General features: G+C 46.7%; 1 protein-coding gene and 1 long non-coding RNA gene across 3 annotated transcripts in view; one reads left to right on the top strand and one right to left on the bottom strand.

Annotated features, from left to right (window-relative positions):
- LOC129735394 (uncharacterized) lies at positions 1–15,047 on the bottom strand. The gene is made up of 2 exons (XR_008730977.1): positions 9,098–15,047; positions 1–744 (listed from the first exon to the last, which is right to left on the bottom strand). It is a non-coding gene; the product is annotated as an uncharacterized LOC129735394 (long non-coding RNA).
- Positions 8,641–15,395, top strand: part of DGAT2 (diacylglycerol O-acyltransferase 2) — a 24,123-nt gene continuing 17,368 nt past the window's right edge. Inside the window, exon 1 of one of the 2 annotated variants that reach the window (XM_055702607.1) lies at positions 8,641–8,798. In XM_055702607.1, the coding sequence (XP_055558582.1) occupies positions 8,759–8,798 (40 nt within the window). In that variant the 5' untranslated portion in view covers positions 8,641–8,758. The remainder of the gene's footprint in view (positions 8,799–15,395) is intronic. The other variant, XM_055702608.1, reaches the window with a different exon arrangement.

The following is a 15,395-nucleotide window of genomic DNA, read 5'->3' on the forward strand; positions in this document are numbered from 1 at the left end:
TCAGAGATAAATTCATTTTAGTAGCAGAGCCCTGCCAAGCAGGGTCTTCTGCCTCCTTAGTAGTGAGTACCTATGAAGAAATTCCAGTAGCAGGAACAGTGTGAGGAGAAATGTCAAGTAGGTCCCAGGTCTTTGCTGTAGCGGTTTTATGCTTTTCTCTTTGCAGCTGCATTTCCAGTTTTGTAATGGAAAATATAACTCCTTTCCTTGCTAAAATAACCCTCTGTTTTAATCAGTGAACTTACATAAAACTGGTGGCTAGTGAGCATGCTTGTTCTAAAACAGCAAACTGAAACTTTGCAAACAACCCCTAAACCTCAGCTGTTTCTGTAGCACAAAGAAGCAAAAACTTTGGCTTTTGATAGACAGAGGCACTTCAGGGCAAGAGCATTTGTGCCTTCTCCCAGACCACCAACAGTGATGCTCTCCTGCATTCACAGAGGGGAGCTCTGGGACAAGGTGAAAGGAGGCAAAAATATGTTTACAAGGTGTAACTAGCAAGCACAGGTCCGATTGCAGTTTCCCTCAAAGGTGAGTGCTTCTAAATGGACATCTGCAGCAGATCTGGGGCCTCTTTTGGATGTCCTGGTAAATTTAAGATCATTATTGCTGATTTGTGTCGCAGAAGCTTCTCACCCATGGTCCAGTGAATATCACACAGTAGGTTATGAGTCAGTTAGTATCACAATTCTGCCTTGTAGCTGGTGATAGAAGGTGCAGTCAGACTCAACCAAGTGGGAAAACCTGTGAAAATACAGAAAAAAGGTAAAATCTCTGGTAGAAATGGTGAAATTTGCCATAGCAAAGGAGACCAAAGCCCTGATGCTCACACCTAGCCAGGCTTCCAGCATGCTTGGTGCTGTGTGCAACAGCATCCTTGGAAAGGAGACTCGCTTGGTCTGAGATGCTCTTGAGCCCCCTTGGTTGTCTACCTACCCCTCATCAGCAGAAACCATTTGGTCCAAGACCTCAAGGAGCACCTTGGACAGACTAACTTGGGCCTCTGAGCTATGCATAAAACACAGGCAGGTGGGTGACAGTGTGTCCCTAAGCCTGTGGGTAGACCCATACCTCATGCAATGGGGAAAACAGTGCAGCAGATGCCATGTACTTATTCTCTTGCATTTTTCCCTATCACAAAGCAGCTCACAGAAGCCTTGCTCCTGTAGACCAAGGATGGGCCAGGGCAGCTCAAGCTGGAGGAAATTCCAGCTCCAGCATTTCAGGACTGGGATCCCTGCATTCTCATGCACATCTCCTTGTTCTTTTCCTTTGAGAGCCACATGCTTAGGGTCATCCACATGTAGTCTTCATCCCTCCTCCCACTGAGACAAATCCCTGGATGTAGATATGTGCATGGCCTTAACATGAAAGCAACACCTGTTGCCTGCAAACCGACATCTCCCAGTCTGCGATCCTAAGGAGCCCTTTCTTACATCTTAGAAAGACCACAAGCAACCACCCAGTTTCTAAGAAGCATCAGCTTTTCTCCAGCCAAGGGAAGACACAAGCAGCAGCTTACATGGAGCAGAGACCCATCAGCTGGAGGAAGACAATCTAAGGAAGCAACCCAAACCCTCTTCTTGCAGAGCAGAGTTACCCAGAATATGTCATGGCTATGCCTTGAGAAAGCAAATACCCACACAGCAGCAGTTAATTTGCTTCTCTTCCCTGCAGAAAAATGGTCTCTGTTCATCAGGCTACCGTGCAAGGATGGGGTGCATCTTGCCTTCTTCTCTGTTCCCCCAGTGGAGGTCATTCCATGCTCTGTGCGATGCTGAAACCCTAAGGAAGGATTGCAGGGGTCTGGGGCAAAAGGAGGGTTTCCCCAGCCTCTGCTTTTCTCTGCACATGGGTGCTGCTGCTGGATGGTCCCCAAAGGGCTTGGGAAAGTTTGCTACAATTGGTAAAATTCTTTGAGGCTGGAAAGCACCAGAAATGGGCAGATCCCATGGGGCAACTCTTGGTTATGTCCATGCAAACTGAGGGTGTTTTGCAGGGTCCATTTCTCCCTTTTTCATCTACTTTTTCCTTATTGTCTTGGGACTGACAGATCCTGCACAGGATTTGGGGCCGGAGCCATCATGCCCAGGGTAGTGGACAGCCCTCGAGAGGTCGGCCTGGCTGGAAGGTCAGGGGGGGGCGGATGGCCTTGGCTAATAGCATTAGTCTTCTTCAGTGGCCCTGGACAAGCCCAGGGGATGGAGGATGTAAGAGGCTTTTGCCGAGGATTTGCCCAGTGTGAGAGCTGGGATGGAGGCAGGGAGGCAAGGAGGAGCACTTGCCTTGGTTTCATCAGTAAATGCATGGTCTGGGTTTGGATGGTCACCCTTCCAAGCTTCGTGCCTCAGTTTCCCCACCTGTGGTTGGAAGCTGGCTCTGTCCCAGGGCTGTCTGGTTGCAAATATAGAGGTTTGAGAACTTCATGGGGAAGCCTTTAGGAAAATGCAGTCTTCATCATGAGATGGAGCTGAAAATGCTTATTTTTTGAGAAGCACAACAGGAGATTAACATGATGCTTCCTAAAAGAATATGGAAGTCTCCCACCTTTCAATAAGGGGAAACTGTTTTTTTCCCTATTATATTTAACCAATTGCCCATGTCTCATTCCCCCACACCCTTCTTAATGAAGGAAGCAAACATAATTGAGTAAAAAACTAAAACCACCTTTTTTTTTCTTTTTTTTTTTTTTTTCTGTGTGCCAATTCTTGTTTTGGAAAAACCTTGCAATTGGATTAAAAGTGGAGCTGGTTAACTGTCTATTACTAATTCTCTAGTGCTCATTCAGCACAGGGACCAAAGTTCTTTAGCCATACAGTTAATTTTTAGGTGCTCTAATTTTAGACTGTAGCTAGGCAGCTATACCTGACTTGCTGCCAACAGCCAAAATCTGGCTTGGCTCAGTGACTTGCATAAACCTTCCTATCTGTCTGGTGGGGAAAGGGAGGGTGAGGCTTTTTTTTTTTTAAATTTATTTATATGTTTTATTTTGGTTTTAATGCCCTCCAGCACAAAGCTCACAGTGAAGGCTCTCTTGCAGTTTTGGCCTGAACTTTGCTTCCACTTGTGAAAAAAGAGGTGTAAGTGCAGCTTAAAAGAGAAGAAATGGCTACATTTCAGAATCTCTGTAATGTTAAATAACTCTTAACTCCATGAACAAAAAAGCAAGTGCTATGAAAATAACTGATTCCACCATTAACCAGTGAGTTGCAGAAGACATACTCTTTGCCCCAGTACTGCCAAAAATAGTGGCTGTATCTATACTGAATATGAGATGGGTGTTTGCAGTGTTGGTGCTCCTACCCCAGGCTGCACCTAATATATGGTGAGCCATCAGACAGGATACAGGACCAGCATCCTGCAGGGAGACAGAACAACTGTGGGATGCCCATTGGGTCTGACCCTCTGCTGTTCCCTTCCTTGCACCTGTGGGCTGCTCTTCAGTCAGATTTGCTTTTAACACAGTCTGGATGAATGCAGGCTTTGCCACACCAGCTGAATGCTTGTTCTTCCTCAGTTTCTTTCCTGGGGATGTCCAGATGGAAAAGGCCCAGGGATGTGTTGATGCATGCCCGAGGTGCCCACACTACATGCAGAAATCCCCCTGGAGAAAAGGCTTTGCAAGGCTCTGCCTTGCAAACATCCCCTTCCTAAGCAAATTCTTTGAAGGACAAACCTGATAAATAGCTGCGAGATAACAGCATGACACCAAGGTCTGTGGAGGGGAGGGTGTAAAGCACAACTTGGCTGAAAATCAAGCTGTGGGTAGGGGCTGGGACAAGTCTTTGGCCACATGAAGTGTATCTAGACCCAGATGCAAAGGCCAACCACTGCAATGACCATGGTAGTGCTCAGATGTCTGCAGGTATCTCAGTATGGGCTCTGCTGAGCAATCCTGGGGAGGGAGGCATTGCTCCTTGCTCACTCAGCTCTTTCTGGCTCTGTACCCTGGCAAAATATGAGCCGGTGTCACTGGACCATGCAGATGGCCTTGCCCAGAGTGACTTTATTCATCTGTTACTCATTGTCCTGTTATGCTCCAGTGAGGAAGCATATGATCCGTGGTTGTCATTCGTGCAAGGAGGGATGGGCCATGAAGTTTGTTGACGGGTTCAGAGATACCCTGCCTGACACTTATTCTGCATGTCTGCAAGTGGCTGGCTCCTGCCCATATGGGAAAGATTTCTCTGGGGATGGAGCATTGGAGAGGACCAGTCTGGGCTCCTAAAATCATAATACCTAACTCAAAAGCATGGACAGAAAATAGAACCCAGGCACTGCTGTTCACTCGGGGTGACAAAACATTTCCCCTGCCCACATTAATGAACAGGATCTGCAGGATCCCACCAGAAGCCACAGCCAGGAAGCAGGAAAGCCCCAGTTTTGAAGCTGATGAGGTGAAGGACCAAGCGTGAAATTCCTACCACTACCTAATTCTGTGATGCTTCTCCAGGACACAACAGCTTAGTTCCCCAGCAAGCTTGTGCCTCAGTTTCCCTCTCCATACCCAGGGCTTACACACCTTTTGGGTTTATTTGCGACTCTGTAGAGAAGCAGGTGACGTGTGGGGAAGTGGGAACACACATCTCCCTTAGCTCAAAATTCAGGTCTATCACTCGGGCGATGTATGAACCAACAGCACACTTCCATAAACATGACCTGGACTGCGAACTCTTCCCACTGAGGCAGGAAAAACGATGGAGGGAGAGGTTTACCCTCCCATGACTTTCTGCTGCCTCTGTACAAAATGCTAAAAATACCCTTCAGGAGGTGATGAATGGACCTTCGTCAAAGCAGATGCAGGTGACTGAGAACATTTCGCCAGCATTGCTCTTTACGAGTGCCTCCCAAGTGGCACCTTCAGGCTCAGGTTACATTTTGGGCTCATGTGAGCAGTTCCTGGGCTCCCATGGCTGAATTAACTGGCAAAGGAGGAGGACACAAGGCCTTGGAGGGAGAGCGGAAAGCACCGTAGGCAATGCGCAACGCAGAGTAAGCACGACCAAAGTCACATTTATGGCAGGTAGAAAAATAACCGCTGCAGGAGTGAGAAAGGGTCTTGTCACTGTTTTGCCTGCTTGGCAATTTGACAAAGCAAACCTTGCTGGCTGGCTGGCTGGGGTTCAAACTCCCTGTTAAATCCCAGATCTTATCGTCTGGTTTGTCATTTACATTACTGATGATAAGACTTCCATCCTTCCTGGCGAGGGGATGATTACGGCTCAGAGGAAGATGCAGGGATGAAAGCAGAAGCCTTATGGAGGTCCCTATGGTCTGGTGAGAGGTCTTTGGTGGGCCACAACTTGGCAGCACAGACTTTATGTGCTTGCAATGTTCTCCTGCTCAACACAAGGTTTTCCCTCTCCATGAGGATGCTCCTCATGCACCACGAGTGGGCTGCAATGAGAGCAGACCTTATTTTCAGCCTGAATTCATCGCACTGCATCAGAAGAAATACATGGTGAGCTGGACCTGATCATGGTACCCAAGCTATGGTCTCTACCACCGAGATAGACCCATCATGTTCTTAGTGGGCTCAGGAGAATCTGGGGAGAAAAGGGTCTTTTCAGATGCTGTTGTTGCAGTCTCTGTAGAGGTGCCTGGATTAACGGACAAACCTGGCAGCTATAAACCCTCTCTGTTGAAGACTTGTATCAGTCCTGGAAACAAAAATCTACTAAAAATAATACTCCCTGGAAAGAGGAAACTTTAAAAATCCATAAACAGAAGGTTAACCACAGGCAGGGAAATGACTTTACATTTTTAAGTCTGAAGACAGATAAGCCTGACTTTGAGTGCATATGTCCTGACATGCCAAATACAGGCAGTTTCATACATGCATCCAGACACCTGGCCTCTGGGTGAAGACACTGAACACTAATGCTTTGAAAATAGGACATTTTCTGCTGCTAAATAACCATGTAGGAACAAAGCTATAGAGCTGTACACCAATGGCTGACTCAAAGTACTGCAAACCCGCCCCATGCCTCACAAACAGTTCTCAAGTTCCTGAACAGAAGCGAGAAGGGAAAAAGAAGTGTGTTCTCAAAAGCTTGATTTGATAGGCATCGCCCTAAAAATTCATTATGTGCACTAAAAAAAAACAAAACAAACTGTGACTGCTTAAGGGTTCGTTGCTGCTTTGCTGTGAGATTCAGTTGCTGCTAAAAAATAGAAATAAAGGACAGGACTCTAAAACTATTGTGAATTGTTTTTGGCTGTAGAGAGCAGGAAGACTGGGTCCTGACCATGTTACTTTGTCCACAACCAATGTTTTTCAGGCTCAGGTGAAGTAATTGTAGTGTATTTGAAAGTATGTTATTGTTCAAGAACAACCGTGCCAGACAGGTGGGTTAATAACAGACGGGGTCGTGTAACTCCTGTGTCAATGTAAGCACCCAGCAAAACAAACTGGGCATTTCCAAAACCATCCATCAAACTAGCACAGCCGTGTGTGGCTTCTCGATGGCAAAAAGTATCCTTTTTGTGGATAACTATTTTGTGGATATCTATTATTGGGGATTTTCTATTATTCTATTAATAGATTATTATATTAATAATAAGTATTCTATTAATAGATTATTATGTTAATATTATATTAATAGATTATTCTATTAATAATATTTATTAATAAGTATTCTAGTATTTCTGATTTTCAGTGAGCTGAACAGGGGAGGGGGAAACAGAAAGTTGCAGGACAAGTACTGGTGAAACAAGCGAGATGGGAGGTGGGTGGCAGCCAGTTCCCTGCCGCTGCTCAGGTTCTGTGAAGGCAGAGGCTGTCCTGGGGCTCAGTCGTGTTGTCACAGATCTGGGCTCAGTTTTCCTTCCTCCCAGGAAATGTGGTGTCACAATTTGCACCTGCAAGTCATGTGTTCAAGCTGCTGTTCAGCCTGGGGCTACGGTGGTTGTGTCTTTACTCCTGCAAGTTGTAATACTCCATTAAGCATGGAGGTGTTTGTGGGTTTTTGTTTGGGATTTTTTTTTAAAAATTTATTTTATCAATGCAACCTTCCAGGCTGGGATCCCACTGCAGCATACGCAGCAAGAAGATGATCAGGATTCAGAGAATTTGGACCCAAAATGTACGACAAGGTGGGTCTAGGTCAACAGAAAGATGATGGATCTGGAGAGATGATGGTCCCAGCACTTTCATATTTTTCTGTCTACCTGTCTATGCTGTCACAACCTGGCAGTACAATTTTTTGCAGGTTTTTATCCCGGTTATGATAAGAAAAGCTACCTTAGTCCTTATTTCACTTGTGGATAACTCGAAATCAACAAGGGACATGGGCAGGCAGGAGACCATTCCCCTTTCACTCAGCAGTATTGTAGTGGTGATTTATTTCTGTTCTGGGCTCCCTTTTGGAGATCTTATCCAAGAGTTGTTGGGCAAGACCCTTTCTTCAGACAGGCTCTTGCAATTTTCCATTTTTATACACATTTCAACAAGCCACTACAACTGTTGGAAGACGGCCCTGTGGCCAAATGGGGAGTGAACAAGTCCTGGTGCCAGTTTGACTCAAAAGGATGGGTACGGGAATGCTTCAGGGGGCTGAGAAGAAAAATAAATCACTCTTTCACCTCTGAATCTCAGATTTAAGGTCTCCACAGCTGAAAATACCACTTTTTTGTGAAACACACTGATAGACACATCTCTCTGGGCCAAAAAGTACATATTGCAGAGGCATCCCCAGGAGCAACAGGAAAATGCTGCTGGCTCAGCAAGGCTCGAATCTGCTCCTGCCCTAAAACCCAGTCAAAAATTGAAGCATTTTTGGGGGCATTTCGGTGGGGATCGCTACCTGTCTGCATATGGGGAGCTCTACATGCTCTTTGCTTCCAATGGGCTTTTCCTTGTGCGATGTCAAAGTTCTTCTCAAAAGCAGATCCTTTTTGTTTTCTCCAAATTACAGAAGATAAAATTAGATTAGAATATGAAAAAATATTAGGAAAGGGTGTCGAGGCCTGATCCTTTGTCCAGGGATGTAGCAAAATCCCCCCTTTTAACAACTGGGCCAGCCATGACTCTGTTGCAAAGAATCTGGTTTAATGCCATGGGAGCTGGGACAGACCAATCTGTCCCCATCTGTAAAAATGTATAGAAATCTCTTGGCAAGTGCAGCTATGTTAAAACCTTGATATATACCTAAATAACACCTTGTTTCTTATGGATCATTTGAGTAGATCCTTAAACATCTCGTTAGGAGAAGAAAAAGAGGCTTAGTTAGAGGTTTGGGCATACCTGCAAACTGTCTTAATGAAAATGAAACTTAATGAAACCATTAAAGCGTCTGTTAATAAAATTTCTACAATTTTCTCTTTTCTACCTTCCTCCCAGATCCCACCGGGGAAGCTACAATCAGCAGAGTGTGGGGTGGGAGAGTATTTGAGGAAGGAGGAGGCCACAGCGTCTTAAAGCACCCACTGCTAGTGGGGGCCTGGGGGGGATGCGCCCCCGCCCCTGCAATGGGGAGAAAGTAAACAGGGAGGGAAACACCTTGCAGAGGGTGTGGGGGTGCCCCCCCAGCCCCAGCCCACGCAGCTAGCGGCACCGCGGACGGCCAGCGCGCCCCCGCCCCCCGGGCTGCGGGACCCAGGCGCCCTGCGCGGCCCGCCCCCCGCCCCCGCCCCCCGCCCCGGGCTATATAGGGGTGTGCGGCCAGGGCTGCTCCCGCTCATCGGTTGCGCCGGGTGTCGGAGCCGGGTGCTGTTTTCCATCCCATGGCCCTGGCCGAGACCTGAGCACCGCTCCGCAATGAAGACCATCATCGCTGCCTACTCCGGGGTGCTGCGAGGTACCGGGGTGGGGGTGGGTGCTGGTGCCGGGAGGATGCTGCGCTGGGGGAGCAGCATCTCGGCGGTACAAGGTGCAGGCGGGGGGGGGGGGGCGCGAAAGCGCCGCCGCGTTCTGTGCCCCTTCCCCCTGCCTGCAGGGGTGGGTGTTTAAGAGGAGGAAGGGGCGGGGGGGGAAGCGATGTGCAATGGCGGGGAGGCCGGTTGTAGCTTCCCTGAGGGGTGAGGATTATAGCTCTTTGCGCAGATTTTGCTTTTTAGCGAGCTGAAAAAAAAAATTAAGATAATTTAGCGAGCTAACCCTCCGGTCGGGCTGCTTTCCTGAAGCTGTTGCAGAAGGCTCTGGCTTGTCTAAGTGCCCTTGCACCCTGGCGAAGTGTGGGTGGTTGCTCTTGGCTTAAAAAGGAGCTTCCTTTCCCCCCCCCCCCCCCGCTTTCTTTGCGACGGTAGGAAGGAAAGCGTAGTAGTTTTATCAGCATCACATGCCCGGTAAAATTCAGTGTTGCAGCCTTGTTCTGTAATTTTGTATACCCCCCGCTTGCATCAACAGAGGAGGAAAAGAAAAAGCATTGCAATTTGCTGTTGCTTTATAATGGGGAGTTGAAGATTCAGTGTGAAAGCAAGGTTGTATGTTATGAAGTACAGTCAGGTTTGCTCCCGCAGCTCTCCGTGCTGGTAAGTAATCACCTCGCGGAGAGGAGCGGGTTGGGTGCCAGTGGCTGACAGCCCATCATGGGCTGACACTGAACGCCTCTTCCTGCAGGCTGAAATGTGTAGGTTAAAGACGTGGGAGAGACAATATGGGAAATCCCAAAGTGTGCGCTCCCTTGCCCGCTTGTAAAAGCAGCTCTAGGGATCTCACAAGAATAAACTCAACAAGTCTAAATATTTAGCTTGCTAGAGCCTTGTGCCCCTCCTGCGGAGGTGCTTGGCAAGAGATGTGTCAGGGCTTGCAAGAAGTGCAGGCTTTGCAGGAAAACACACTTGGACAACGATTTACCCTGTGCCTTCTGGAGTGTCCTTGAGTGATCGAGCTGTGTTGCGAAACACTTTCTGCCCTGAAAAAGCAAACTGCTAATTCCTTCAGGGATGAAGCACCTGTGAAATGGCTTCTTGATTAAGCAAATCATTAGCAGAGCTAAGAGGACCTGAACCTGGTGAATTAACCCCTCAGCTCTTGCTTTTGCACTGTGTCCTGTCCCGTCCTACGTACAGAGCTGCTCATCTCCATCAGAAAGATGTGGCACCTGCTGGTATTAGAGGTGGGGCTGTAGGATCAGTTGTGAACTGACCAGCAAAAAGACCTGTATATGTTCCCCATGTTCAGAATAGGTCCTTAAAGTAACTTAGCTTGCCTATACAACTAGCAGAAGATAAGTGATGTTTTGAGTTGAGAGAGGTAACTTGAATTGACAGCATGTGAACTGTTAAACTGGGAGCTAACTGCAAGCCAAGTACAGAGGATAAATCATTCAGGAGACTTATAAAATATGTAGGGCTGACCCAAGACCTCACTGGCCACCTTGTTGGCACTGGCATGTTAATGATGGATCTAGGACACGTGCATAATTCAAAATGGAGTGTGGTTTAGGGACAGTGATTGGCCTCATCTCTAGATAATCCTGCTTAGTGATGGAAAGCTGTCTTAACTCTCCTCAGGTCAATTTTCCTCTGAGGTCCCTCGTGGGGGTCCTGCAGTGATATTTGTGCTTCCTTACTAACTTCATAATGTGCTTCTGCCTGGGGAAATGGGAGATGTTGCCTTGGCAATGCAACCCATTGTCAGTACTGTAGCCTGCCATGGGCAACAAAGCACAGGACCAGCTTCAAAGCCTACCTGTTCATAGCAAAGCCAGGTACCTGCCAGAGGAGCTGAGATTCAGGCTGGGCTTTGGTGGTATCGTGGGAGCCTGCAGGTCAAAGATGGACAGAGGTGATGTGGTACAGCAGTTCATGCATGGGACCTCATGTGCTGCTTGATTATGTTAGATAACTTCCCTCACTACACAGGACATCTAGAACAAACCCACTAGACTTTTTTTCCCTACCTCCTGAACATCTTTGCAAAGTATCTTGTCTGTGCAAAGGACTAAGATTTGTGGAGTGAGAGTCTCAATGGCTCATACTGTCCTTCAGTCTTCTTGCTTGCCTGGCATCTGGCTTTGTCCCAGTGCTTGTGAATTTGACTGAAAGTCTGATTCTAATTAAAAAAGAAAAAAAAAGGTTTGGGCACCTGCCCCTCTATCAACCCCTGTGTGTATGCAGGGGAACTTTCTCGGACACCAACCCAGTATTTCAAAAGTCAGAGCAGACCTTGGACCAGTGTGTAGGGTTGGATGATGCTTCAAGACACTTTGGGTAGTAGGAGTTGTCACCTCTTCACCTTGACCTGACTCACTTTGGCCATAGGGTCTCCAGGCATTCTTGTATTTAGTAGAGCAGCAAGGAGGTGCCTCCCTTCTCCTGAGAAAGGCTGTTAGTGTGGCCAGAGCATTTAAGGGCTATCCTTTGCTGAAGTATCTTTTCTGATCTTGTTTCATCTTACAGAAGTTTGGGGTGAGGAAGATTATTTTGCTTAACTTTACCTTGAAGTTTGCCAAACCTCACATGCAACATAAGGCTGACTTCACTTTGGCTTTGTGAGGGAACCTGGGGGCTCCTGTTTTGGGAGTACAGCATTGCTGTGAGCTGTGTTGTGGTGGTTCCTCTTGACAAAACTACCCGGGAGGTCTGGATTTGCTCATGACTGAGCCCTTCTTCCAGAGCTCCTACATGCCTCTCCTGGACTCTGATGAGATATAGTAAGATAGTTCTCTTTCTCTTGTCTAGAGCTATTAAGTCTTGCTGATTTAAATCTAAACATTTTGGCTGGTCTAGGGCAGCTGGGTCTACACTCATGGTTACATCACTTTAACCTGCGTATGGCTGTGACTGTTGAGACTGAGGGCCGAGTTCAGTGCTGTGAGTAAATGCAGATCTAACGTGAGAGAAATGTCATGACAAATTTGTTTATTTGCTATGCAGAATCCCAGCTCTTTCCTAAAGTGGCTGAAATAAATGTTGTCATATGTCCCTGTTAACTATGTTGTTGACCTCCAGTTGTAGGCATTATTACTGCAGATAATGTGGAGTTATTGAGTAGTCTCATGGGACATCAGCAAACTGCTGTACAGCTGTGTACAGGGCAGGATAACTATACCCCACACTGGTAATTTGTTATTCTCTAAAAAATGATCCACTATCTAGTACCACTGACAACAAAGCTGGAAGCAGAGAGAGCTTCTGCACTGCAGCTGGGGCATCTGAATAAACCCAAGACACAACAGCTTGTGTTGCTCGAGGGGTTTTACAGATGTCTCATTTGATGTAGCAGCTTTCTGTGCAGACTCCTGCTCTTGCATGGGAGGCTGGATCCTTACAAGTATCCTGGTATCGGTCTGTTTATCTAATCTAGCCTTGTTACACTTCCCATGTCAGCTTCACTGCTGGGTATGTAGCTCAAAATGCCCATTTGCACCTTATGCTTCAAAGGATCTGATTTGGTTTTCCTCTAAATAAGCTGTGTGATGCAGTATAATTCTTGGCCAAGAATTAACATGCTAATTGTCTTGAAAAAGTTGCAGATGAAGCTTGACTCTCACAAGCTTTCAGTGTATTTTTAACAATCTGTAATGCTTACTTCCTCTCAGCTAATTTATTTGGCTGCTTCTTAATTAAAGTGCGGTTGATTGGGTTTTCTGGTGCCCAAGTGTGAAGTCCTGTTTACTTCCACTCCCGGGACCTTTGGTTCTGCCTCCCTGCCTAGATAAACCATGCTAGAACACCATGATTTTTCAGATGAAGTGCACCAGATGCTGCCCCTAGCTGAGTCTGAATTGCAGGCATGAGTCAGATGCTTCATCAAACCTTTCGTTGATGCCAGGATCTCCTTGGTAGCATCTCCTGCATTTGGTGGTTGCTGGAATTAAATGATAAAAGTGTAGTAAGACCATCACCAGTTGAGAGACAGCTGGCTAACATCACTGAGCTTCCTTGGAAGGCTGCAGATGACTGCTTTTACTGGGCAGCAGTGAGGTCTCCTGGAGGAGTCACTACTCTGGCCATCTTGACAAGTAGCATCCTTGAGAGCTATGTGTGGCTTAGTGCAGGGAGTATCCCATGAATATTCCAGAGCATGAGCTGCAGTGTGAGTTGAGGGGTTCAGGACCTCATCTGAGACTAGGAAAGCTCTTGCTAAGACCTCTACTGTGTGGATGTTGGGCTGTCCATTTCTGGAATGGGTGCTTGGGAAAACATTCCAAGGGCTGCACTGGGTGGCCAGTGCAGGATAAGTGACTTCAGCAGTAGAAGGTAGAGGTGCTCCAGGATTCAAAATACTTCCTTGGGAAGATACTAATATGAATGGATACCAAAGGCTGGGGTATACAGTATCCTTCTGCCTCAAAGATAATCGTAGATATGTCTAATGTGCCTTGTTAAACTTTGTTATTAGGCTAATATATTTCCTGAAACTTAAAGAAATTGCTTTTCCTATGCTTAATTCTCCTTTGGGTTTTTAATATGTAAAGGATGCTTGGTGTGGGCCCACAGGTGAGCGCTTCAAAGAAGGGTTTTCTTCAAAGAACTGAACCCAGGTATCAGTTTTGAGTTATTCTGCTGTGGCTGAGCCCCCCAAAACCAGATTTCTGATGACTTGTCAAAGCTCTTCTGCCCTGTGTCACCAGTAACCAGCTTGACTCTCCAGAGTGTGGAAGGTCTTCCCAAAAAAAGCTTCCTGGCTACCTACAGCTGAAGGAAAAAGGAGGCAAGGCTTGCATGGGGGGTTGAATACACAGTGTTAAGACTGATGTGATGAACAGCAAGGTCAGAAATGGCTGGAAAGAGCTGTCTCAGCACTAAAGACAGTAATTGCCCAGCCTGCAGTTCATGCACTGGGTCCATCTGGAGTGTGCAGGTTGTTGGTGCAAAGCTAGACCATGCACTGGCACTTGCCAGGGGCCACGTCTGCCTATTCCCCCAGCCCTTTCCAATGCCACTGGACTTACTTTATGCCCTTAACTGGGAATTAAATACTAATATTATTCTGCCCATGGTCACTGCAGGCTTTTCTGGTGCTGGGAATGTTGATCTGTGAAGGATGTTTTTGCTTTCAGGAAATAACTGACCCGGGACACCACTTGTCCAAGGGCAGGTGGTCAGCTGCCTGTTCGGAGCTGTCTGCCAAACCCATGCCTTCCCTCTGTCTGCAAGAGTTGAATGTTGCCACAAAAAGCTTAATGTGGTTTGGGAAACAAGCTGATAGGTTGATTTGTGCTACTCGATACTGGTCTATTTACAGGCTTAGCAATGCCTACAACTTGTTAAAGCATCTAGAAAATGCTGAAGTACAGATCCCTTTCTGGAGGGGTAGGCAGTTGTTCTCTTTGGGGTAAGAGGATAGGGATTTAGCTGATCTAAGGCTGGAGTGTTGAATTCATCAATCCAAAGATGTTTTGGTAATGTAAGTGCATGTGCTGGAAGGATAAATTACATGGGGCTGGGCTTTTATTATGGATCACAAATAGTCTCTAAGACTTTTGGCTTATTTTTGAGGACATGAGATATGGCCAGTGACATCACTATTGCTAAAGGCTCCCTTTAAAGTATCTAGCAGTCCTTGGACCGCATGAGGTCTGTCCATGTGTAACTTTGTAAGCCAGGTTTTTGGGATGGCATGTTCCTGGAGCTGCAGTAGAGGCTGCCTCTAGGCTGTGGCCCTTTGGCAGGAAGGACAGATTTCTCTTACCCTTGGACAGGTGATTTCTGACTTTGTAAAGAAAAAGTTATCACTCACTCCAGATCTGGGGATTTACTGCCAAATGTGAAGAGCTACAGCGAGGGATTTCTGAGCCTTCCTGCTTAGGTATTCTAGTATTGCAAATCAGTGCAATGGTGATAGTTCTAACTCAACATGTTCTCCTTTCTCATCTCAGAAGTGGGAGGGACTTGCTGAGTTCACTCTTAATATTGTGCTATGCTATCCTGTAAAGCCTTCAACTTGAGCTACTGCTTCAGACTGGGTTAGTGCTGTAGGTTTCAGTTTACTGGCAGTTGCAGTGACATCTGTCCTAGACCAAAACTTGGTCTGCTTGGAGTAGTTAATGCCCAAACCATTGCTAGCGTTCTTCACTCAAGGTAGACAAGTAGAGCCAAGGGTCTGAGCTGGGTGGGCTGGCTCTAGATTTAGGCTGCAGCCTCTGGTGTGGCTTTACTACAGAAAACTCTCAGGAGGGCACATAGCTGTCAGCATAGGGACCATGTCCAGGCTTAACGTGGCATGGCATTGAAGAGGGGCAGCAGAGAAGCTGCAAAACTAATACAGCTGGTATTGTGCATTAATCCTATTGCCTAGGCTGTCAGCAAGGGCAGCAGTTAGGAAAGGCTGCAGAGATGTTTCATATATTTAAAGGATGCACCAGTGAAAATTTCTTTGTAGAAACTAATAAAAATTCTGGTACCTTCCTACATCTAATGGAGAAGCTATTTGCAATCACTTTCACTTGGCTAAGTGTGGGCGCTTGCTAAGGTTATCACCACTGGCAGTGTCACGCTCTGCCAGC

The sequence above is a fragment of the Falco cherrug genome, chromosome 2 (assembly GCF_023634085.1).
Source record: "Falco cherrug isolate bFalChe1 chromosome 2, bFalChe1.pri, whole genome shotgun sequence".
Classification (NCBI taxonomy): Eukaryota; Metazoa; Chordata; class Aves; order Falconiformes; family Falconidae; genus Falco; species Falco cherrug.